Genomic DNA, 23,355 nt, shown 5'->3' on the forward strand with positions numbered 1-23,355 from the left:
GGGGGGGGGGAAGAAAAAAGAAAATACATTTCTGGAACGAAGATAACATTATAAGCAATGTTTTAAACACCGAGAACTTCTGTTTTAGGGGATCACCAAAGCCTGCTCGCCCTTCTACACCAACTAATCCTTCAAAGTTTGCCAAAAAGATTGTAGATGTGGATAAATGTCCCCGTTGTGGCAAATCAGTATATGCTGCAGAGAAGATAATGGGAGGAGGAAAAGTAAGTAGTAGTTACTTTCTAAAAACAAAGTCTAGTTCTAGAAATAAAAAATTTATTAAAAATAGTGATGAATTACAACTAATTCATCTTTATAGCTCAAAATAATAGCTGACAATGCACAGAATCCTCACTTGGAGGAGCAATACTCACCACCGCTCACCTCCCATGCRCCCCCTCCCCAAACCCATCACCAAAAAAACACAAACAAAAAAAAAAAACTCTACAAACTTGAATCTTTACTGCTCCATCCGTCCCTGGCCTTGTAGAGAAGGCTAGGTAATTACTTCTCAAAGAATGCTTTATTGAGCAGTAATAGTTTTCGGCCTCTACTAATTTGGAGCCCAACTTTGCATCCAAAGAACCTACACATCTCTACTGAAGTTATTTTAACCAGGAGGTTGAAGCAAAGATATGTCCATACATTTAAAYGGGGAGGCTATAGTTCATAGCCTCTAGACATAAAACCAGCTCTATTTTAGGACAGTGGTTCTCATGTTATTCAATGAGACAGGAAGAAGTGGTAAAGAAAAAATGAGGATGGATTAGTAAACTGCTGGAGTAAATATGCCAGCTTTCATGTTAAAAATCACGTGCTTTTGCATAAGCATTCTTCAGCTTTTTGCATCTTAATGATACTTGAGGGACAACTTCCTCTTGTTGGCTACTCTACAGGCTACCGACTCTGCCACTATCATTCTACAAACATCTCTGTGGACCTTTATATTTTTAAAGTTTACTTGTAGTACTGAATGCAGTTACATTAAAGGGAGTCTGCGACTAGAAAGAATAGTATCTATAGTGCTCAGCCATTTACTAGATCTCCATCGGCAAGAAAGTCACTGGGTAAGACCTTAGGATGGTAGTTTAAGAACACCAGCAGACTAATCTAGCATGACTAAAAATGGAAGCAGTTACAACCAACAGGACAATTTTAACCTCTTTGCACTATAAAAAACAATAGTTCTTTATTTCTCGTATCTGTGGGCTGTGTATTTTCTGTAACAAAATGAGCTGTCTCAATTTCCTCAGCCATGGCATAAGACATGCTTCCGCTGTGCTATTTGTGGAAAGAGTTTAGAATCTACAAATGTTACAGACAAAGACGGAGAGCTCTACTGTAAAGGTAAGAATTGTAATGAGCTGAGATGGGTTACTGAGTCAATATTTTTAAGATTATTCTTTTTTGACCTAGTATAGTCATCATGATTTTTCTTGTTACATGCCTAACAACTTCATGAAATTTAATTTTTCCTTTTAAAACAACTTTCTGAAAGCAAAGAGAAGAACTACTGCAAAGCTGCAGCTGCATCTTCTACTTYTAACAGCTAAATTTTGAGGTTTTAAGTCTTCTACAAACATGATATCCTCTGAAATTCAACCTCTGACCTACTAACAGGAACACTGGCCATACCTGCTGGGCAGATCACAGAATGGTTGAGGTTCTAAGGGACCTCTGGAAATTACCTAGTCCAACCCCCCTGCTAACATAATCTAGAGGATTTTAGACAGGATCATGTCCAGGCAGGTTTTGAATATCTCCACAGAAGGAGACACCACAGCTCCTCTGAATAATCTGTTCCAGTGCTCTGTCACTCTCACAGTAAAGAAATTCCTCCTCATATTCAGGCAGAACTTCCTGTGATTCAATTTGTGCCCATTGTCTCATGTCCTGTCTCTGGGCACCACTGAAAAGAGTCCTCTTGACATCCCCCCTTAAGCTATTTGTAGACACTGATAAGATCCCCCCTCAGTCTTCTCTCCTCCAGGCCAAACAGACCCAGCTCTCGCAGCCATTCCTCGCAGGGCAGATGCTCCAGCCCTCTGATCATCCTCGTAGCCCTAAGCTGGGCTCTCTSCAGTAGCTCCATGGGGAGCCCAGAACTGGATGCAGTACTCGAGATGAGGCCTCCCCAGGGCTGAGTAGAGGTAGACAATCACCTCCCCCGACCTGCTGGCAACACTCTTCCTAATGCACCCCAGGAGACCGTTGGCCTTCTTGGCCACAAGGGCACATTGCTGGCTCATGGTCAACTTGTCATCCCCCAGCACTCCCAGGTCCTTCTCTGCAGAGCTGCTCTCCAGAAGGTCAGCCCCCAGCCTGTACTGGTGCCTAGGATTATTTCTCCCCAGGCACAGGACTCTGCACTTGCCCTTGTTGAACCTCATGAGKTTCCTCTCTGCCCAGCTCTCCAGCCTGTCCAGGTCTCTCTGAATGGCAGCACAGCCCTCAGGTGCATCAGTCACTCCTCCCAGCTTGGGATCATCAGCAAACTTGCTGAGGAGGCACTCTGTCCCCTCATCCAGGCTACTGATGAAAAAGTTGAACAGGATGGGACCCAGTACTGAGCCCTGGGGGACTCCACTAGCCACAGGCCTCCAATTAGACTCTGCACCACTGAGAACAACCCTCTGAGCTCTGCCTTTCAGCCAGTTCTCAATCCACCTCACAGTCCACTTGTCTAACCCACATTTTCTGAGCTTGCCTAGGAGGATGTTACAGGGGACAGTGTTGGAAGCCTTGCTGAAGTCAAGGTACACAACGTCCACTGCTCTCCCCTCATCTACCCAGCCAGTCATTCCATCACAGAAGGCTATCAGATTAGTTAACCAGAATTTCCCCTTGGTGAATACCTGCTGACTACTCCTGATCAGCTTCTTTTCCTCCACATGCTTGGAGATGACATCCAGAATGAGCTGTCCTATCATCTTTCCAAGGATAGAGTTGACTGGTCTATAGTTGCCTGGGCCCTCCTTCTTGCCCTTTTTGAAGACTGGAGGGACACTGGCTTTCTTCCAGTCCTCAGGCACCTCTCCWGTTCTCCACAACCTTTCACAGATGATGGAGAGTGGCCTAGCAAAAACACCTGCCAGCTCCCTCAGTACCCATGGATGCATCCCATCTGGGCCCATGGATTTGTGGATGTCAAGCTTGCCTAAAAGATCTCTAACCTGATCCTCCTTGACCAAAGGAAAGTCTTCCTTTCTCCAGACTTTCTCCCTTGCCCTCAGGCTCTGGGATTCCTGAGGGCTGCCCTTCGCAGTGAAGACTGAAGCAAAGAAGGCATTCAGTACTTCTGGCTTCTTGGTATCATTCATCACCAGAGTCCCCACCCTGTTCAGCAGTTGGCCCACATTTTCCCTAGTCCTCCTCTTGCTACTAATGTATTTGAAGAAGCCCTTCTTGTGGCCCTTGACATCCCTTGCCAGATTTAATTCCAAATGGGCCTTAGCCTTCCTTGTCACATCCCTGCATACTCTGACAACATTCTTATAATCCTCCCAAGCAGCCTGTCCCCTCTTAAACATTCTCTGTGCTTTCTTCTTCTGAGTTTTGTCAGGCGCTCCTTGCTCATCCATGCAGGTCTCTTGTTCCCTTTACTGAACTTCTTTCTCCTTGGGATGCATCGCTCTTGAGCTTGAATACTAGCCAGCTCTCCTYGACCTCTCCCCCCTTCCCTCTAGGGCCTTAACCCATGGGACTCCTTCAAGTAGGTCTCTGAAGAAGCTAAAGTCTGCTCTCCTGAAGTCCGGGGTTGATATCCTACTTATTGGCTTGCTTCCTCCACGCAGGATCCTGAACTCCGCCATCTCATGGTCACTGCAACCAAGGCTGCCCCCAACCTTCATGTCTCCAACCAGTCCTTCTTTGCTAGTACAAGGTCCAGCAGGACACCACTCCTTGTTGGTTCTTCCACCACCTCTGTCAAAAAGAGATCATCAATGCTCTGCAGGAGCCCCCTGAACTGTTTGTGCAGATACTTGTACCTGTACAATCTCACTCACTGTAAAGAATTCCACGAGGATATAGACCTTCACAGCTCTTCAGTTTAAAGTCATGGTCCTAACTGGAATTCTTGCAAATATGAGTTAAAGATGCTTCATATATATTAGTAGTACAGAAGATAATGCTTTCATGCTAAATTATACATCCAGATATTCTCCTCAGGTCAAGAATATTGAGGAATTTGATTCTTAAAAATGGCTTAAAGGGAAAAATATGCAAAATTTTGCTGTGACTGAACTTTACAGAGAATCATAAAGTAAAATCCTTATGTTCTGTTGTGCTGGGTGCAAAAAGACAACTGCAAATGATCTAGTTCACATATGTTAAGAAATAGCTGGTCATTACTACTTCCTAGGCAGAGTTGCTATAAGTAACCATGCATACGCTTAGCAAGATAAGAGTAATATGATTGCTTAAACCAGCACCAGTAGTGCTGGACTACACTCTAGTTCTTTTAATCACCTTCGAAAAAATCTTACCCCTACCAGTCTATGCAAACAGAAAAGCAAATTTTAATGAAACTGTAACTTAGATCTTAAACATACACAGTTTCTGAAGGTTAAGACATCAGATGTGACATTTTTGCTTAATTCTAGTATGTGAATTCTAGTATGTATAACAGCTTCTCTGTTATATGTTAATATTCCTGAGGAAGACACTATTTCAAATTTCCTTCTTGCTATTCATAAACTTAAATTTATAAATAGTACTGAAAAGCAAAAATGATTTATTACTATGTGAAAATATTCAGAACACTATTTCCCTCCTCTCCTTCTTTTGCAGTTTGCTATGCAAAAAATTTTGGTCCCAAAGGAATTGGTTTTGGCGGTCTCACTCAAGTGGAAAAGAAAGAGAATTAACGAGAAGAAATGGACACAGACTTCAATTGCTGTTGATGTCACTAGCTGCCAAGTAAAACATTAAAACATGACACAATGCTAAGAGTCTAAGACATTATTTCTAATGTTCTCCACCTTGCAAGAAAGATTTGTAAGCTTTTATTGTAAGGAATTCTTAGAGTAGCTTAAAAAAAACAGGACAGCAAAAAAAATAGATTCATGCTTATTTTGGAGCAGATAAAGAGAAAAAAATGCTAATGAAACATTATTGCTTTTTAAACCGGTGTTTATCACACTTTAGACTGGAACTTTAAAGACTCAGCATACTCTACCACTAAGACAGAGCTAATCTTATAAGCACAAAGGTCAAAGTATGCTGCCATATTTCCCTTTGCTTAGAATATAATGCTATTTCTACCAATTTCCTAGTGATGTTTTGAACATTTTGACATTATTTGTATTACAGCAAAGTAGCTGTTAAGCAGTTTGAGACAGTTGATGAGGATTTGAAATTCTCCCTAAGAATGAGGTATATTCTAAGAAAGGACATTTTCTTAGAATAACACAACACTGTATTCTCTGTTTTCAAGCTACAATAAAGTACTGAGACAGCTTTTATGTTATTTTGTTTTGCTTATGCTTTATGTTCTACAATGCCATGGATTAATGTACTTCAGAGATGAATGAAATCCCTCCCTTTTCTCAGCTGCAGGAATTCTAGTTCATTACACTGTTTTACCTTATGCTGTCAGTTTTAGATGATATTTAAATAATCTTTTATTTTTGGATTTCGATCTGTTTCTCTTTACTACCTTCATCATTATCTACTTTGACTTCTATTCAAACACACCGACCAGCATGCCACTCCAGACTGATGCCACAGCCCTGACATCTTGGACACATGACCATGCAACTGGAAATAATTCTTTTTTTCATACACACTGACACTTTTTGATCATCAGTTTATCCACTTTCATAAATAACTGTGCATATACATGTGCAAAACATAAGGCAAAAAGTCACTTTTTCTGATGCTGTTCTCCTTACCTGTTGTTATCTATTTGTGGGTCATATATCCCTTGAGTGTATTTAAAACAGTCTGGAAAAATATACTTAAAAGCATAGAAGTTCTATTTTATTACATGTAACCCCCCAATACAAAAGAGATCTTAGAGATTTTCACAACATAAGGTGAGCAATAAAATTACAGTGTAGCTGTAATATTAGATTTTTTAAATAATTCAATGTTTCTCTTAATTGTCCTTGTTTAAACAATCTGCAAAATAAAGCAAAGGGTATCAATAAGGTTTTGAAATTCTGCCTTAAAAAAAATACCTTGTTAAAAAATACATTCTGAGTGTCATTTCAATCACATAACATTTTTATATACTTTCAGCTGAAACTATATATACAGACATGCAGTGATTGTTTCATATCCAAACCTGCTGTCGTTTATGCAATGTAGGTTTACTATTTAAAAACTTTCAGCTGAAACTATATATACAGACATGCAGTGATTGTTTCATATCCAAACCTGCTGTCGTTTATGCAATGTAGGTTTACTATTTAAAAACAATAAAAATTATAACAAGTCACCTCCAGAAGAATTTGTAAAGATTTAAAAAATAGCCAGTTTTATTTAGCTTTTAGCTCATCTGTTCTAGAAATTCAGCAATACTTTTCTTCACACAGAATAAAGATTTTTCTCCTTTGCCAGATGAAAGAGATTGTACTGTTTGGTCCAATCAATTACATTGGGTTTGAACATACCAAGGCACTCACACTGAAAAAAGTCTGCAAGATTCTGGAAGCATCCAAGACTGAAAATGAGAGAAATATCAATTAATAAACCTAACAAAATAAAACTTCAGGCAACAACAACAACAAAAAATAACACATGCACCATGATAAAATCTTTAAGATACAACACTCACAACGAAGACAGCTCTTGGAGAAGAAACATAAGAACAGTTCTCCTCTAGCTAGCATTATTCTTTTTTCAGATCTTTCAACTCTTTCATTTAAGAAAATAAAGTAAAACATTTAAGAATAGCATTTACTAAAAGTCACATCCACCAACTCAAAGATAAGGAAGTATTTCTAGTATAACAGAAAAACTCTTGTACCAATTTCGCTACTGAGTCAAGTTCTGCAAGAGAAGTCAGAAAGGAGTCAGTTTATTCTCTTTCTGGACCCACAGAGCAGAGGCAGGGCTTAATTAATAAGTAAAATGACAACACTCCCTCCCTCCCCAAACCATCTGCTAGTTAGAACCATGGACTGCTTTTGGCATATCTTTTTCCTTAGCATGCAGCCATGCAGGAAGAATCACACTAGCTGCTATGCTGAATGTTTTATTTCCTACAGTCAAAGACATTCACAGCAAGCAAAATAAGGCTCATTTCTCCTCCAGCATAACCGATAACAGGAACGATTAATATGCCCATAGGCTAACATTTCTTTGTACTTATGAAGTAGTAGAACAAATTAGTACCAAAGACATACATCTTTAAATAGTCTTCATTAATACCTACTTGTATGGAGTTCTCCTGAGTGAAACAGGGTGCTTAGATGACTTGTTCTGTATCAGGAGGTTCATTCTTTCATGTGAGGTCAATCCCAGAAATGTAATCTTAGGGAAAAGACAAACAAGTAATGGTTGACAGAAAAATGAACATTTCAGAAATTACAACTGCAGTGACACCAGAAGAAACTCTATAGATGGGAAGGAAGAGAAGCAGTTTGTTACATCTAACAAACAAGTAACTACTGCCATACCTAAACCTGAAAAGCATGTTTTTAAATATGTCACTTAGACTGAAATAGAATCCAGCAAGCTGTAATGTTAATGCTTCCACTAAGAAGGCAAGCTTAACTGGATGATTGCACCTAGATATCTGTAGAAATATGTAGAAAAAAWTATATAGAAATACATAGAAAAAGAACTATGGCAGTTAAGCACCTATCTCCTCAGGTTTTTTATATGTCCTACCACAGAAACTAGTTCATATCCTGAAAAAGATTAAATAGCTTGCCTTCCCCCCCCCCCCAAAAAAAAAGATTAAGTAGATATTAGAAATACAACCATAGCTTCAATGTTTTCTTGATTCTATGTAATCTTTCAGAGTTTCACAATGAGATTGGTCTTGTTTCAGTACTTTCGCTTAATTATCTATTGCTTTTTCCATTTTTGCATTTTTTTGATCAACATGATCTTATAAGCCTTTCTAAATGGCTACATGGTTGCTTCGCTAAATGTTAGTTCGAGCCATAAAGCAGTATATTTACAAATTATTGTACACACCTATGATTACCTACTGCATTTTGTATCCTAATTAGATCCTTTCCCCTYTCCCAAGATGCTACCTCAATGTGCTTGATATCAAAGAAATCTAGCAGTACACATTTAATATTAACACACAGATGGTGGACTTTTAAGAAATCTAAGATGTAAAACAACTCTTCAGCTTAATATGCTTAACATACATCCAGAAGACACATATTTTCTGAAAGCTGTTAAACAAGTTTCATCCTGGATGTTTAAAGACAGCTCTTTTCAGTCTTGTTTTTCTCAGAGAGAGCTTGGCTAGGCAAACAACAACAAAAGAAAGCAATTCTTGGAAGTCTGACAATCCTCATCAGGATAAAAATCAGGGGCATACACCTTAACTGTAGCTCTTAATATGGGCTAATGATGCACTGCTGAGCTCTACTATAGAACTTTCAATTCAGAAATAATTGTGCCATGGGCAGAGCTTTTGTACCATATTTTTCAGCAGTAATAACAGCTTTATTAGTCAAATAATTTTACTGCCTTTCAATATTTTTTTTTTTTAACATGTTTGGGATTTTTGATGAGCAGTCAAACAAGAATTCAGTTATAGAAGTGATTTGCAGATTGTGATCCAACCTTTATGTAGGAACGGGGAGTGCACAAATACCTGTAAAAGTCAAAGGACTGCTCCAGGATTTAAGATATGCACCTAGGTGTGCCATTAATTTGATAAGAAAAGCAGGCACAAGATCCCTACGGCATCAATTCATCTAGAGAAGTATTTTTACGTGAGTGCTCCTTAAGAGGGGAACACAAACTAAAGCAAAACAGTACCTGATAAAGCTGAATAATTAGCAATAATGAAGCCCACACAGTATGGAAACAGGCTAGTGTGAAGATGTAGAAAACCCATGGAGAACAATATATTATCTGTGTGAAGTAAGTCCATGCTCCATCTTGACGGTAAGTTGTTGGACAGTGGTTTGACCAATCTGAGAGTAAACAAAAATAGCTAAGTTACATATAGACTGCCACAGAACAGAATAAAGAATATTTGCACAGGAGATTATATGGGAACACGCTCCAAAAATACCATGTTTAATATATCATGCTACCACTCAAGCACATGCACCTAGGTATTTGACTGCTTGCTATTCTTTTGCATAATCTTTACATAAGGTGTCTATAATCCACTTACTGGGCATTTAAGGCACTAGCCAGTACTCAAATAAAACTAATTAGTGACACTAAAGTCATCATCTTTCATTGTCAAACCTCTGAAAATTTGGCTTCATACTTATTTACAGTTTTAGGACAAGTACTTACGATTTATCTCAAACTTTATCAAGAACACATTGCAACAAAGTCAAGAAAGCAATCACAGATCATAGAACACTTCAGTATTAAGCAGACGTAAACTAGAGTGTGCAAATTTAAGTTTCTTTGAGACATCTAAAGCCTACCATGTACAATTCTAAAGTATAAAAACCTAACAAAATCTTTTGCCTCTAAGTCAGCAGAACAATAAACAACTTTTCCCCATGTTCATTCACACYCAGGAAATGGAGAAAATATATTTCTGCATACTTAAGACAACTACCAAAACACAGCAAAGCAACTCATGTTCACGTGTCCTCCACTGCCACAGCTGGTTCACTCCACTCTATGCCAAATATTGATTGATTTCAGCATAATGTGAACGAACATAAAATATAACARACTCCCTCCGCTTTTTATTTAAAATGTTAGCAGTATGTCAATCCACTCTTAGGAATTACACTGCAAGGGTGCTCTCCTCTTTTACAAGAAACTTATGAATTTCACAAGGTAACATTTTGGATTCACTATTGAATGTACAGTTCTCTTTTCAAAGTTTTCACTATAACAATATAACAATATATAACAATAGAAAGAAAATTTTGCAAGAGTTCAACATAGATATTTCCAAACAATAAAATAAAGTCTTTCCAGTAATATACTTACAAACTTTTTCTCTATTGCCGGAAAGAGTATTCAATCCAGAATCAGCACCCAGATTTTCTTCCACATGGCTACCCTATTTTATCACCAACAAAAACCCTCTCTGATGTTGCATTTACCAAGAATTGACATCTTTCTAGGGCAGTAGCTTTAAAYAATGCATTTTAAGGTTTCTACTCTATATAAACTTAATCAGATGTTTGATAGGATTCAGATACTCTGAAAAATTTAAAGAGCTACAAGATAACATCACTGCTGAAAGCTGGTATCATTTGTGCAGGTATAATTACTTAATGGAAATGAAATATTGGACAATAAAGAGCATACATCAAGCTTCTTAGAAGCAAAATTAAAATAAATTCATGAATACATACACAGAAGAGTTCCATAAAGCAGCCAGATACCAGTCAAAGTTAGGAAAAACAGGAACAATACGTAATAATGATGGTTGCCAATGCCTGTAATAGTGCAAGGAAAAGAAAATGCTGACATTTTTATTTTAAACAGTATTTGCATTTCCCCTAGARTTTATAGGAAGAATCAGAAACAGTTCTCATGATCACCTCTGCTACCCTCAAAAGGAAGGTGACAAAGCTGGTTGCTTTCTCAACTTTCTCCTGTTACCCATGTCAATTTACACAACAGAACTAATTATAAAGCCAGACAGAATTTGTCCCTTCTTCAGAACACGCCTTTAATTGTTTTAGTTATATAAGAACTGATTATGCTACCACAGCTCTCCTTAAACACAGTAGAGTTGCCTTGTGTGACTGAAAAATCTGATCTATTCCGTTTTTTGACGTATTTTCCTCAGAATTGCAAACATACATATAAAAAGAGAAAGACTTCTGCCAGAAAAGCTGTTAAATGAAGATGTATGGTTCTTTCTCTTTGAATTACAACCAGAATTTCTCAAAGTTTTGAAAAAAAATGCAGAGGAACATCTCACCAATCTGTAAGAAGTAAATACTGCAAAGAAAGTTGCTGAATATTTAACACTGCAAAAATGATGACTTTATTGGCAAAAATAAAAAAAAAAGTTAGAAATATCTTGCTATAGTTTTAAAGTTCTAGCCTTTGAATCTCAAACATCAGTGAGACACAAAGGAAAAAGCCAGGAGCTTTTCTAAGAACAAAAGAATGTTGTTTGAAAAGAGCCCTACCAGCTCTGTGGTCCATCTGCTCCCATATACTGTCTTTAGCAGTGGCAAACACGCAACATTAAGGAGTGCAAACAAGCCTGGTCACTTCCTACAACTCATTCCCCTCATCCACAGCTGCTGCAAAGCAGCAGAACATGCTTACTTGTCTAATTCGTTTAGTATTAGTCTTTGGGCTTGTTCAAAATTTTGCTTTATCCCTTCCCGAACCTTCTGATACTGTCTGCTTCCACAAATCCTTACAGCAGGAAGTTCCAAAATTTCAACACCTGCCACGTAAAGATGTCTTTCTTTACCTCTTTTAAAACCAATTTCTATTCTCACCGAGTCTCCCCTAGTTCTAGTATTACATACATGGTGAATAAGTTTTACGTTCACTTTAACTATCACTTCCAACAATTTTCAGAGTCTCAGTCATATCCCCTCGTCCTTCTTCACTCTAAACAGCAGTTCTAGGCTTTTTAGCCTCTACTTTTAAGATAGCCATTACATCCAATTAATCATTTTAGTTGCCTTTCTCTGTGCCACCTGACCAGTTGTTCTCCACACTTACCAATAAACCCTTCAATATCAACTATGTATCTTACACCAGGTTTGCTATCTCTCAGGCAATAAAATGCTAGTTCTGCAACTCTATTAATACATGGTATTTTCAAATTTGAAAACAAGTTTTCTCACCTATGCACTGTCCAATCCATAGAGAATGCTGATCATATCTGGCTACACAAGAATCACAAGCAAGGCAATGCATAGATCTCAAAGGTTTCTTTATCTAATAGACCATGAACAAAAAAAAGAATACAGTCATAGCAAAAACATGTATTTTGCTCAAAATTTTAAGCACCATATGATGAAAAAAAAAAAGAAAGAGCAGTTAGAGCAGTAGCCCTATAGCACAATAATGCACAAGGAACATATTTTGGGCACCATCTTTTGTGGGTTTCCATTATATAGTAATCGTTACAATGCAGAACATAGATGATAATTGTACATCTGAATTTTACAACAACAAGAAGAAAAAGGAAGTAACAAAGCTGTTTKAAGATCAGAGGCCAAGGGTCTTAAAGCATTGCTTTGTCACATTCTGAGGAGGAAAAGAAAAAAACAAGCCATCAACTAAAATGCAATAAACCACACATGTAACACCTGCATGACACAAAAGGAATTTTTCTTTTTTAATTGTTGTATTGAGTAAAAACCCAGCTTAAAAAAAAAAAACACAAAACGTAAACATCAAAGCCTCACTTACAAGACATGATGTGCAAAATGTTCTGAAGTCCAAGCAACCTGCTTCTGCAAGAGCAACAATGTTCTGAAAGACAAAGTAGTTTGCACTGGCATTTAGGATAGTCTCAGTACTTGCTATTTACAGAGAAAAAGTTCATGAAAAACACACCATGGCATAGACTAATAAAATTTCATTCATTTAGTATTAAAAAAAAAAAGCCCTCTATGTTTGTAAAATTAAAAACGTTAATGAAATGTTATTAAAAATGAGATGGTATTAAGATACAAGGTCTCTCTCATACAGTCAGCCAGGCTTCAAAGACATGAGGAGAGCCGCTATATTTAGCATTCCTTTATCAGTACTAGATAGCCAATATTTACTAGTCCTGTGGCACCAATATCGAGTAAGTTAAAATTTCAGTTTATTCTCACTGGCAATCTGAAGAAATGCAACTCCATAGAGAGCAACAAGAGATCACAAACAGAACGTTGTTCACAACACGTGGTTTGAGAATACCTACATTACACCAAACATTAAGTTGTCTACTAACTGCTTGGCCATGGATTCTTTTTGCCACTGTTAGAAATACAACTATGAAATATCATGTTTTACAAAAATCAAAACCATGGTACACAATTTCAAAGCATCTGATGAAATTTAAAACATTTCTAGCACTTAGTATAGCTTATGAGCATAAAGAACTGTAGAACTGTGACTATCTCTAAGTTTAGATACCTGAAGTGGAACTCATACAAAACAGTTATGTTTAAGTGAATTTCTACCTGATCTAATATCACAGACATCAGTGGTGCAGGTCTGTATGCTGTTTAGCCGAGGCTCACATTTCAGTGAGAATTTGCAGGCAAGGAAACAACGGCAGGAAGAAGAAGGTAAGAAAACAAGCACTGATAGGAGAAATTATTTACAGTCTATGCTATTTGATGACAGAGCTAAGAACTCTTAAAAGAAAATAGTATTTCACTGCTTGCAGATTTAACAGATACACAAGAYGACAAATCAACTAACCAAAAGCACACACATGTTGTAACAGGTTAGCCCTTCCATTTGTTATATGAAATTACCTACCTCTTTTTTTTCTTCTTCTGAAGTCTTAATGTATCCAGGATCAGTTCTCCAAGTTTTATAGAAATAATAAAGAAGACCCACTATGCTGAACACAACAGTAATTTGGAATATTGTGTCAGCTACATGCAGTATTCAGATTAAGGAACATATGCTTATGTCACATATCACCACTACTTGTTAGACAAATAATGTATTTTTCAACCAACACACAAAAAGGAAAAGAACGACTTTCACTCTTTTGGTTGTATTTTCTCTGTTCCTCAGAGGCCATCTATCAGAAGCTAAATATTCTGTCTAGCTCAGCTTTGGAGAGAGGCCTTTTACAATTGATATAAGCCTGCACTGCAGTAAAGCTCCCTGTCATCCTCACTAACGGTACAGGCTTTTATCTTTGAATACATAACAGCTATAAAATAAATACCATTTGTTTTTCCTCTGAAGTTTTGCTACCTTATTTAAATAATACCAATAAGACATACACAGTTAAGATTCTAGTAGTTGGGAGATTTGTTTGACTGCTGCACAGACACCAAAAAACTTAGAGTAGGCTCTGTTATTCTAGCAGTCTTCTGAGTCTTGTCCTCTATGATTTTTTTCAACTAAAACAAATGAGTAAATTCCAATAGAAAAGTGTGACTTCAGTTATCCTTGAAACTTCTGTCACTCAAAGAGCAAGTAAATACTGCTAAACACTTCTGAGGTGATTGGCACAGGTACTGGGAGTCTTTCTTTCCTCACAAATACACTAGAAAAGCCAAGACCTTGAACTGACAAATTTCTGGTCTAAATGGACGTTTTATTTTTCCCTTGTACTTCCCCATTCCTTTTACCCAGTGACTTACTGTTTTAATTACAGCATATAGAAGGAATTCATATCCCATATACTTCAGAGACACAGATTTAAATTGAACATTTTTAATATACTGTTATTTGATGCAACTTCTTCAGCTAACAAAATATTATTATATATGACTGAGGATATACAGTCATTGGAAACAGAACATTAATCTTAACATGGTTTCTTTCCTCTTTCACCAGATCTGCAAGTGTCTTTATTTCACAGTGTTAATGTTCTCCATACAGCAGTAGAAGAACACTGAGTGTGACAAACTGCATACCACTTAACTTTAATCTTCTACCTTGAGAGCACATCCTCCTAAAAAACAGGCAACGAAGCCTCTACGGAGTAGAGTGCCCAAGTACGGATTCCATCCCAGCTGGCTATCCACTATTCATAGAGCCAGGATAACGTGACTAGCTCTTAAAATTGAGTACAGAACATCAAGGTTGTTTTGTCTTGCACACTAAAAACACAGCAAAGTAGCTCTAATTAAAAAAAAAAAAAAATCAAGAAGATAAACTATGAACTATTGGCAATGTACGCTGTCAGTCTTATAGTTGTGTTTGGTTATGATGCAAAGTACAGGGTGCACTTTTTTAAGCAAAGATGATGGTTCATTTTCTGTGTAGATTGCTGGTCTATTTGCACTTTTATTGTTTTTTAGACCTGAGAGTAGCCCGAATTAGGATAGCTAGACTTTTTCAGTCTAGGGGAACAGTTTGACAGAAAAATATGGGCAATTGAAACATTTAACACTTTTTTGACATCCAGATCTCTGGGCAGTTCCAGAAAAAAAAACACATGCAACACTGAGTAACATGCTTTCCATTCAAAAAAAATGTATGTATGCATCTCCAACTGAAATACTCTTGATGAGTTCAGTGAAATTAGTCCTGATAATTGTATTAAAGAGATCTAATTAGGAACAGTACGAAAGATAACGCCACTTAAGGAATGAAGTAATTAGAACACTACTTAGTGAAAGAATGTATTATACCTGGTTTAATATAACACTATTTTCAGTTTTAATCATCTTCCTAAAGATCTTTTTAACATAACTTTTCACAAAGCTAATCAATAAATGGCCTGTGTGCATACAAAAAGTAGATCACTGAAAAGTAAGTAGATTATTGAATAAACATTGCTGTACTCATCAGACCACAGCCTCTTCAAAGAAAGTGCACTGTACACTAAAGATGCAGCATAACCTCTGAATGAATATCATTAGGAGTCTGGAAAATCTTCATAGGGAAAGGGGGGCAGCAGGGGTACAAAAGCTTGCTTTTTTAAAAAAAAAAACTAGAAGTATGACTATCAACATTTGTTGAATTCTTGTCATTTTAGAACCGGAAATGCTTTTAAAATTGTTATTAATGAATGCGTGCTCCAAAAGTGAGCTTTATTATGTGCCAAAACATATTACTGGATCAGAGGGTCAATGAGGAAGATTAAGGAGTCACATTGAGACTGTGGCATATAATAAAGACTTTGGTTTCTGGGCCTCAGATTTAAGCAAACTGTCAATATGAATTCTAGGTACAGAAGAAATAGTTCACAGTAGTACACAAACGTATCCTAAAAATAAAAGAAAGCATATATATATATTCAGTCCATCTATAAACTTCAATAACATTATTTAACCCCTGCCCAATAAAGTAAATCAGTTTTACCAGATTTCAACAGTTGTATGGAATTATCTGGGACTGCTCATTAATATTTTTATGACTGGGCTTAGGTTTATTAGGAACTGTAAGTAGAGTCCTATTGCATTCCCCAAATATAAAGGATATCAGGCAGGAACCAGAAAAACCAGGTCACAGACATCCAAAAAATTGAACTTAGCATAAATGTGGTAGGAAGATACCTTAGGCTCCGGAGCCCCACACATCGCCTGAAAGAATATTTAAAAAGTAGGTTTTATTTAAAACTTAACTCCATAGTACACTAATTTGTCAGTTTTGTTATTTTAAAAACATTACTCAGGATATTTTTAAGCAATTAAAAACTGCTACTCAAATGGATTCTTTGGCCAAATGGGTACAGGGATAACAAAGCAAAAACAAACTGAAGAGTGCTCTGTTCCAGTCTAACATTAAGTATCAGAATTTATGTAGTAAGTGTCGTGTGAAAAATACAATCTCTATTTGCACACACAGATAGTATTGTCATTTCAATAGACACTGTTATGATAACTGTTGAAAAAAAAAGCAGAAAACCTGAAAAACAGCTTAGGATAATGCTGGGAGGTCTGGGGAACAGAGGAATAAGGAATGGTTCATTAAAAACTCATCCTGTGTCACAAATGAAGATGAAAAAGTTGAGATAAAGCACACTTCCAAACATTGTGAATGGATTACTCAGTGTACACCAGGTACAGACCTTCAGTAACAATCTCTTTAACATAAAAAGTAGTTAACAGTCTGCTTATAAAGACTTGCTTTCCTCAACTTTTCAGCAGTGATAAACTATTGTTTTGCACACCTGAAAGCATTTGGTTTCTATTGTCATTCTGAAAATATACATATATTTTAAATCCTTCACAGAAGTAGCAACTGTTTTTCAAGAATTATTTTATAGACTAAGTGAAATGGTAAACTCTGAAAAGAATACAGCATTAGAAACCATATATGGCACCCATGACAACAAATGTGCATATACAGAGAAAAACTCACAAACCTCACAAACAGAGTCATTCCAAACAGTATCAAGAGAAGCAGACCTCCTTTCAAAAGCCAAGAATCAGAACTTAAGTCCATTATGCATCCTATGGCCCACATCAATGTCAGGGACAAAGCCAACAGCAGGAAAAGCTGTTAAAATGACTCTTGTTAAAAAAGACAAAATATTCAAGGTAGATTTACTTCAGAATTATTCAAGTAATATAACAATAAATGTTACTGAGAGACTCAAAGTAGAAAACACAAAGTAACACAACAAACCATTACGCAGACACACAAAAGCCCCACACCTAAGTGCTTACAGATTATTTGATCTTTAGGTGTCCAATTTTGGAAACTGAGGTTGGACCAGAGTTAAGTTATATATTATTTTAAACACACAATACTGTAGCTTTATTGCTGTTAGCTTTTCCTCACAAAATTACCTCATATTTCTCTACTGTTCTAAGCAACCTGCAATTTTTTCTGCTTCTCATTCTCTCTTCCTCAGTTAGCATATAAACAATGAAGTGATTTTGAGTTGCACGAGCAAGGTCAAGCGGCGTCTCTCCCTTGAGCAACAAAAACAAATGCTTAGTTCTTTAGGTATTTAACACACAAGTATTTACCTTTATTACAGTAGCAAGAAATAAATAGAGTTAAAACAAGTATAGCTTGGTAAATGCCTTTTCCCCCGTACGCTTCCTCCCCCACCTTTTTAAGCCAAGTGTAGGCTAAATTCAGAGTTTTAATACACTTCATTCACTATTTGATAATGCCAAAGAACAGATGCACACAACCAGATCACATTTACCCAAATTATCTACTGGATTGCCTGCAAATACCTGAAATGCTAACCTGGCTGCTAGAACATTACACCTCCATTGAAAGGAAAGGTTTCTTGTTCAGGTTTAAAAATAAATACCAATATTCTAAAAGTTAAGTCACATGGGATTAAGTAGCAGATGAAGAAGCTGCACAGCTTAATCCACAAATCCTGAATAAATGATATTTTACACACACATCTACACAGTACTATCAGTCAACAGGGTTTCAACATTTTTACTTTTCCACTGCCACTTTTAATAGATATTAGGACTAAGGATTAGGATACATGCTGCTAGCACTTCTGAATGTACAAACAGCCACTGTCAAACACTGATTCTTACAGGAAGATATCGACTTCTTTTTGAAAATTTTAATAGTATCACTGGACATTTAGACACTGCTATTCTTGAAAATTCTGGCCTAAGTAATTATTCCTCAGGACAATCTTTTAAAGTAAGTAAAAGCTGACTTAAAGAAGGAGAATCTGAGAAGGAAACACCAATTATGTCCACAGTGATTAAAAGGCTTGACTGTTTATTAAAGGAATGTTGCGGAGAATGTCTGTATTCATCCTTTGTGCTACACACAAGGAAAGTTCTAACTCCTTTTGTTAAAAAGTAAGAATACCATTTCTTATTCCCATTCCATCCTTTCTCCCCACTCCACGTTCCAAAGGATATCAAAATAAGAAAAAACACTAAGGAGAAACTAAGGAGAACACTAAGATTTTTCTTCAAATTAACTTTATAAATTAATGTCACATGTGATGAAATGCCATGAAAGAAAGTGTACCTTGATATTTTTTATGTCCATGCTAGCACCAGCTTCCAGCAACAGATCCACAGCACTTATATTTCCTGATGTAATTGCCCAATGCAATGCAGTATTCTTATGAATGTTGTCTACAGCATTGAGAGAAGGGTTAAACTTTAAGAGAAACCTCGTGGGTTCTGGTCTAGATGAAAACGAAGTTTAAAAGTTAACAAACAGATGATAATAACTTCATCTTCAGTAGAGACTAAAAACTTCGTAAGAAAAATAATGGTTCCAATATGAAATAACTGCAGATATAAAATGTCTTCTCTCAGAAGCTGCTCATCAATAGTATATTCAAGTTCTGAAATCAGGACCTGCCTGAAAGTTTTTGTCTAAACTACGCTATCTCATTATTTTAAAATAAGAGGTATTCATGCAGTTTGCAACTTTCTACAACTCTGTGTATAAACATAAAACACTCCTTTTCTTTGTTATAATGCACTTTACTGTGACTACCCCAATTGATTTTCATTTCTGGATAAAATAAAATTACGCTGCAGACATTCCAGCTGCAAATCTAAACTTTATTCCTTTATTTTTTTGCCTTTCTTTGCTTTATCCAATGAGCTGCTTCATATTTCATAATCTCTGAAATAGTGCATATTTTAGTGTGGTTAGAAGGGAAAGAAATGTCAGTTTTTAAAAAAAATCTTCATAAAAAAACTCCTGCTCATTAATTCCTGGGTACCATAAGACAAATTCTTTTTAAATTATCTGCTACTTACCCAATCACTTTTTGTGCTGATATCATTAAAGGTGTTTGTCCATTGAAGTCTGTTGTATCTACATTCTAGGGATGTGTATTATACACACATACATATATACAAAAAGAAAAAAAAATTAAGGAAGTAATTAATAGTGATTTCAGGAAAGAGACACACAGTCAGACTCTCAACAACTTAACTGGCTTAGTTTCACTGAAGTAAGGAAAGAAACCATGTTACACCATCCAAAAAACCTGCACTCACTTAAAAATATTTTGCCTCCCTTGGTCTTGCATGTCACTCCTTTCAGAAGATACTCAGAGGCTCCACTAAGAAAATTTAAGGAAACCATGTTTTTCAGATTTCTTTTCCTTTTCAGCTCAAAACTGCTACCAGTAGAAAGTATCTTAAAACGCATTTTTTAGCAAGTGTTATACTTAGTTCTTTCTTCAGATGTAATTTAGCAAATATTAGCTACAGTAGATGTAACATAAAATAAGCAAAACCAGAAATTTCTCACCAAAAAAAAAAAATTCAGATCTAGTCTGATCAACTATTCTGCAAATAAGCAACTACTCTTAAATAGAAAATAATGTTTGGGATATCAGCAACATACCTGTCCTTTTGATACRAGGTAAGCTACAATAGGCATGTGTTGAAACAGCACTGCTAAATGAATGCTGCTAAATCCTTCCCCATCAATAAGACTGGGATCTGCTCCACATTTCAACAATAATATCACCATAGGTAGGTGTCCTTGCCTGTAAAGATACGTGAAATGAAACCACAGAGATGACAAAAAAAGCTGGAAATCTTAACAAAAGCATTCATTAAGCCTTAAGAATTCTCACTTAGATACATTAAAAAAATAAATAAATAAAATACAATTAATCCTTTCAGAATCTTGTATTTTTATCCAGAAAACTACTTTTCTAAAGCTAAAGGTTTACCCTAAGGCATACAAACATCCATAATTCAATCTGAGGCAATATAGTAATTTAGAATACAGTGGTTAGTGGCAGTAATTTCTCCTGTGAGTATTCTTAGAAGTATCTAACTCTGTTCTGCAGTAACTAAGGTAGCCCAGAAAAAAATACTGTTCTTCCAATGTGAAAATTTGCACTCAAAAAAATTACTGGAGAATCACTATTCCTAGCTAATATTTTTTCCAAACAAACATGACTTTGTTCTCATGGTCATTTTACTCAAGTCATGTCCTAGAAGCCACAACTACACTGTTTAAAATTATATCTCACTGGATGGACAGTCTACACACATAGATGTAGAAATGTAGGTTAAAAGAGACATTAAATATACTCAAGCCTCAGCAGCTACTATTGCTCAGAACGAGATACTGCATGTTTGTGGAGGCTGCTATACGCAGTTCAAGAAGAAAAACTGACATCACTGGGGCAGAAAACCAAAGATATCTATGGGGTGCTGAGCAACAAAATATCTTACATTTGTCCTGCTACCTCATGCTAGCTTTTAAGGTTCAGCACTGGCAGTGCTGGAGCCTTATGACAGCACACCAACTCCATCCATCCTTTAGTAAAGGAGCATAAAATATGAAAGCATATTAGATAGACATCTTGAAGTCTGAGAGTAACCTTGACTACAATATTTTCAGATCTAAACTATTCCCTACTAAGCATCAAAAGTATCAAATAAGTATCAAAAGTTATCTAACACACCTGAAGTCTTTTTTTGCTCAGTAAAGCAGGACTTGAGACAAATGCTGAATAGTATTGCTTAAAATGTTAGTCAAAGTGACCAAAATACATAGATTAGCTGTATAACATAATTTTGTGCCTGCAAAATTTCCAGGTGTCAAAGAACAGATTTCAGCATTATTATGGACATGGAAACTAAGCAACAAAAAACTTCATTTGATTTAAGATGTCAACTATTTCGCTACACAAATTGATACTATAACAGATCTTATTAACAAATCTACAATGCAGAATTTTAAGCTGCATACCTGATAGCCCAGTGAAGTGGAGTTGAATTTAAATCTCCACCTAGTTGATCCACTATTGCACCTTTGGAAATATAAAATCTGTAACAGCAACAAAACAAGATTATTAAGAGTCTTAATAAAATAGTATCCCAATGATAAGATAGCTCTAGAAGTAAATAAATTTTACTAGAAAACTTTCGCTAGAGAAACAAATCTACACGAATATTTTACACTAAAAGATGATGTTTTGATAAAACGTTTAACTGAAAACAGAAAAAGTAGTAATTAGCAAGGCACCTATAACATCAGCTTGAATCTTTTTAAGCAAAACAAAAGATAAACAAGAAAACCTAATTATTTCATCCACTACACAACTTCACACACTAAGAAAATTAATAGTGATAACTTCACATTTCAGTGATATCTTCACGAAGGACACTAGGTTACAATTTGAATTTTAACTTTTTCTTTGGAAGTAGCATATTCCATTTGTTCTAAAACGCGATTTGCAGTCACTACAATAGTGACTGCAGTTAGGAGTAGCAGAATACTTGTGTCATTTTTTCCTAACTATACAATTGTTTTCACAAGGACTCAGCACTTGCCTAACCAGCTCCTGCCTGTTGTTTATTGCTGCCCAGTGAAGAAGAGTCACATTTTCTTTGTCTGGCTGCCGAACATCGTATCCTGCTTCTACCAGTTCTTTACATCGCTCTAGTAATCCATACCTTAAATGGGAAAAAAATAAATTGATTTACTTATAATTATAAATATATTACTTATAATTATAATAAAATATCCTCCAATATACACAGTATCATGAACTTAAGGAAATCTCAGGAAGCCTCATCTAGTGGTTCCCACCTGAGCAAAATTACACATCGCATTCAATGGAAGTCTTGCAAAAAGGTCTGAGCAAAGCTGAGCCCTAATAAACAGGATTCTGTACCTCACATAACACATCTGATTGAGCTATATCTAACTGCACATTCCCTATGATTAAAAGTGTTTCCAGTGATCTTTCAACTTTTACTAAAGCAAGAATGTGGAACACTTTAATTTTTCTTCATGAAAAAATATCAAAACCAGCTTACATTGTAGGAGACACCTGTATATTCCAGCATTTTGCACACAGAGAATATATATCAACATGTACTTACTGCGTAGCCTTGACAATATCACAGGTACTAGGGTCCTCAACAAATGGATATGGTCCAGGCAGCATCGATAGATCTTCATCACTGTGGGCACGGTGACAGCTGCACGTATGAGGCTGATGAGGTCCATGGCCATGGTTTTTACTCTGCTGGTTATGAACAAACTTTATTCATTTACTAGACAACCTTATCTTCCTCTTTATGAGAGACGCACACTATACTTGTAAAGCTGCATTAATACAAATAAGAAATTGAATTTAAAACACAGAGGAAATGAGTGTGCCCAGGTGACACGACTCGCTCTGCTACCAGGCAGCGCTGCTGGAAGCGGCCGCGCGGCGCGGCCCAGCAGGCAGCGGGGGCGCGCACCAACCGCCGCGGCCGCGGCCCGCCAGGCGACCGGGAGCCGCGTGCTCTCCAGGGAGCGCTGGCCACTACCGCAACCGCCAAGCTCAGCCGCGCGCCGAGGCAGGAGCGCAACAGGACGCAAACTTCCAGGAGGAGAATACCCCAGGCCGGCCGCGGTTATAAAGGAGGGGAAGCAGGCGCCCCCCGGCAGGCATCGCGCGGGACCTTCTCCGCCCCTCACCCCCACTCCCATTGCTCTCGGCCTCTTCCCGAAAAAGCAACAAACTCCTCCGGACGCACCTCGCCGCCCTCCGCGGGGCGCGGCGCGGCCATGCGGAGGCCGCCGCCGCCGCCCCCTCATAGCGCCGCCCGGCGCGCGACCCCCGCGCGGCCAACGGCCGTTAACGGCCGGCGGCGCCCGTTACGCCCCTCGCGCTCGCCGCGCCGCGCTGCCCGCCCCGGCCCTTCG

At 37.3% G+C, this 23,355-nt stretch overlaps 2 protein-coding genes across 3 annotated transcripts in view; one reads left to right on the plus strand and one right to left on the minus strand.

The window, feature by feature from the left end:
- The window catches only part of CSRP3 (cysteine and glycine rich protein 3), an 18,855-nt gene extending 13,385 nt beyond the window's left edge, over nucleotides 1-5,470 (plus strand). Inside the window, exons 4-6 of one of the 2 annotated variants that reach the window (XM_085300911.1) lie at nucleotides 89-224; nucleotides 1,254-1,347; nucleotides 4,792-5,470. In XM_085300911.1, coding sequence (XP_085157037.1) covers nucleotides 89-224; nucleotides 1,254-1,347; nucleotides 4,792-4,868 — 307 coding nt within the window. In that variant the 3' untranslated portion in view covers nucleotides 4,869-5,470. The remainder of the gene's footprint in view (nucleotides 1-88; nucleotides 225-1,253; nucleotides 1,348-4,791) is intronic. The other variant, XM_085300912.1, reaches the window with a different exon arrangement.
- A 984-nt stretch (nucleotides 5,471-6,454) lies between these two features.
- ZDHHC13 (zDHHC palmitoyltransferase 13) lies at nucleotides 6,455-23,269 on the minus strand. Its single transcript, XM_085300910.1, has 17 exons — nucleotides 23,187-23,269; nucleotides 22,542-22,687; nucleotides 21,987-22,109; nucleotides 21,403-21,480; nucleotides 20,038-20,182; nucleotides 19,443-19,507; nucleotides 18,694-18,856; nucleotides 17,520-17,645; nucleotides 17,093-17,226; nucleotides 16,207-16,307; nucleotides 13,576-13,703; nucleotides 12,511-12,573; nucleotides 11,940-12,033; nucleotides 10,476-10,559; nucleotides 8,956-9,113; nucleotides 7,382-7,479; nucleotides 6,455-6,667 (listed from the first exon to the last, which is right to left on the minus strand). The coding sequence occupies exons 1-17, from the start codon at nucleotides 23,217-23,219 to the stop codon at nucleotides 6,532-6,534; spliced, it is 1,875 nt and encodes a 624-aa protein (XP_085157036.1). The 5' UTR covers nucleotides 23,220-23,269; the 3' UTR covers nucleotides 6,455-6,531.
- Nucleotides 23,270-23,355: the final 86 nt, after the last annotated feature.

This window comes from Rhea americana, unplaced genomic scaffold (genome assembly GCF_003343005.1).
Source record: "Rhea americana isolate MKP2758 unplaced genomic scaffold, rheAme1 scaffold_17, whole genome shotgun sequence".
Lineage (NCBI taxonomy): Eukaryota > Metazoa > Chordata > Aves > Rheiformes > Rheidae > Rhea > Rhea americana.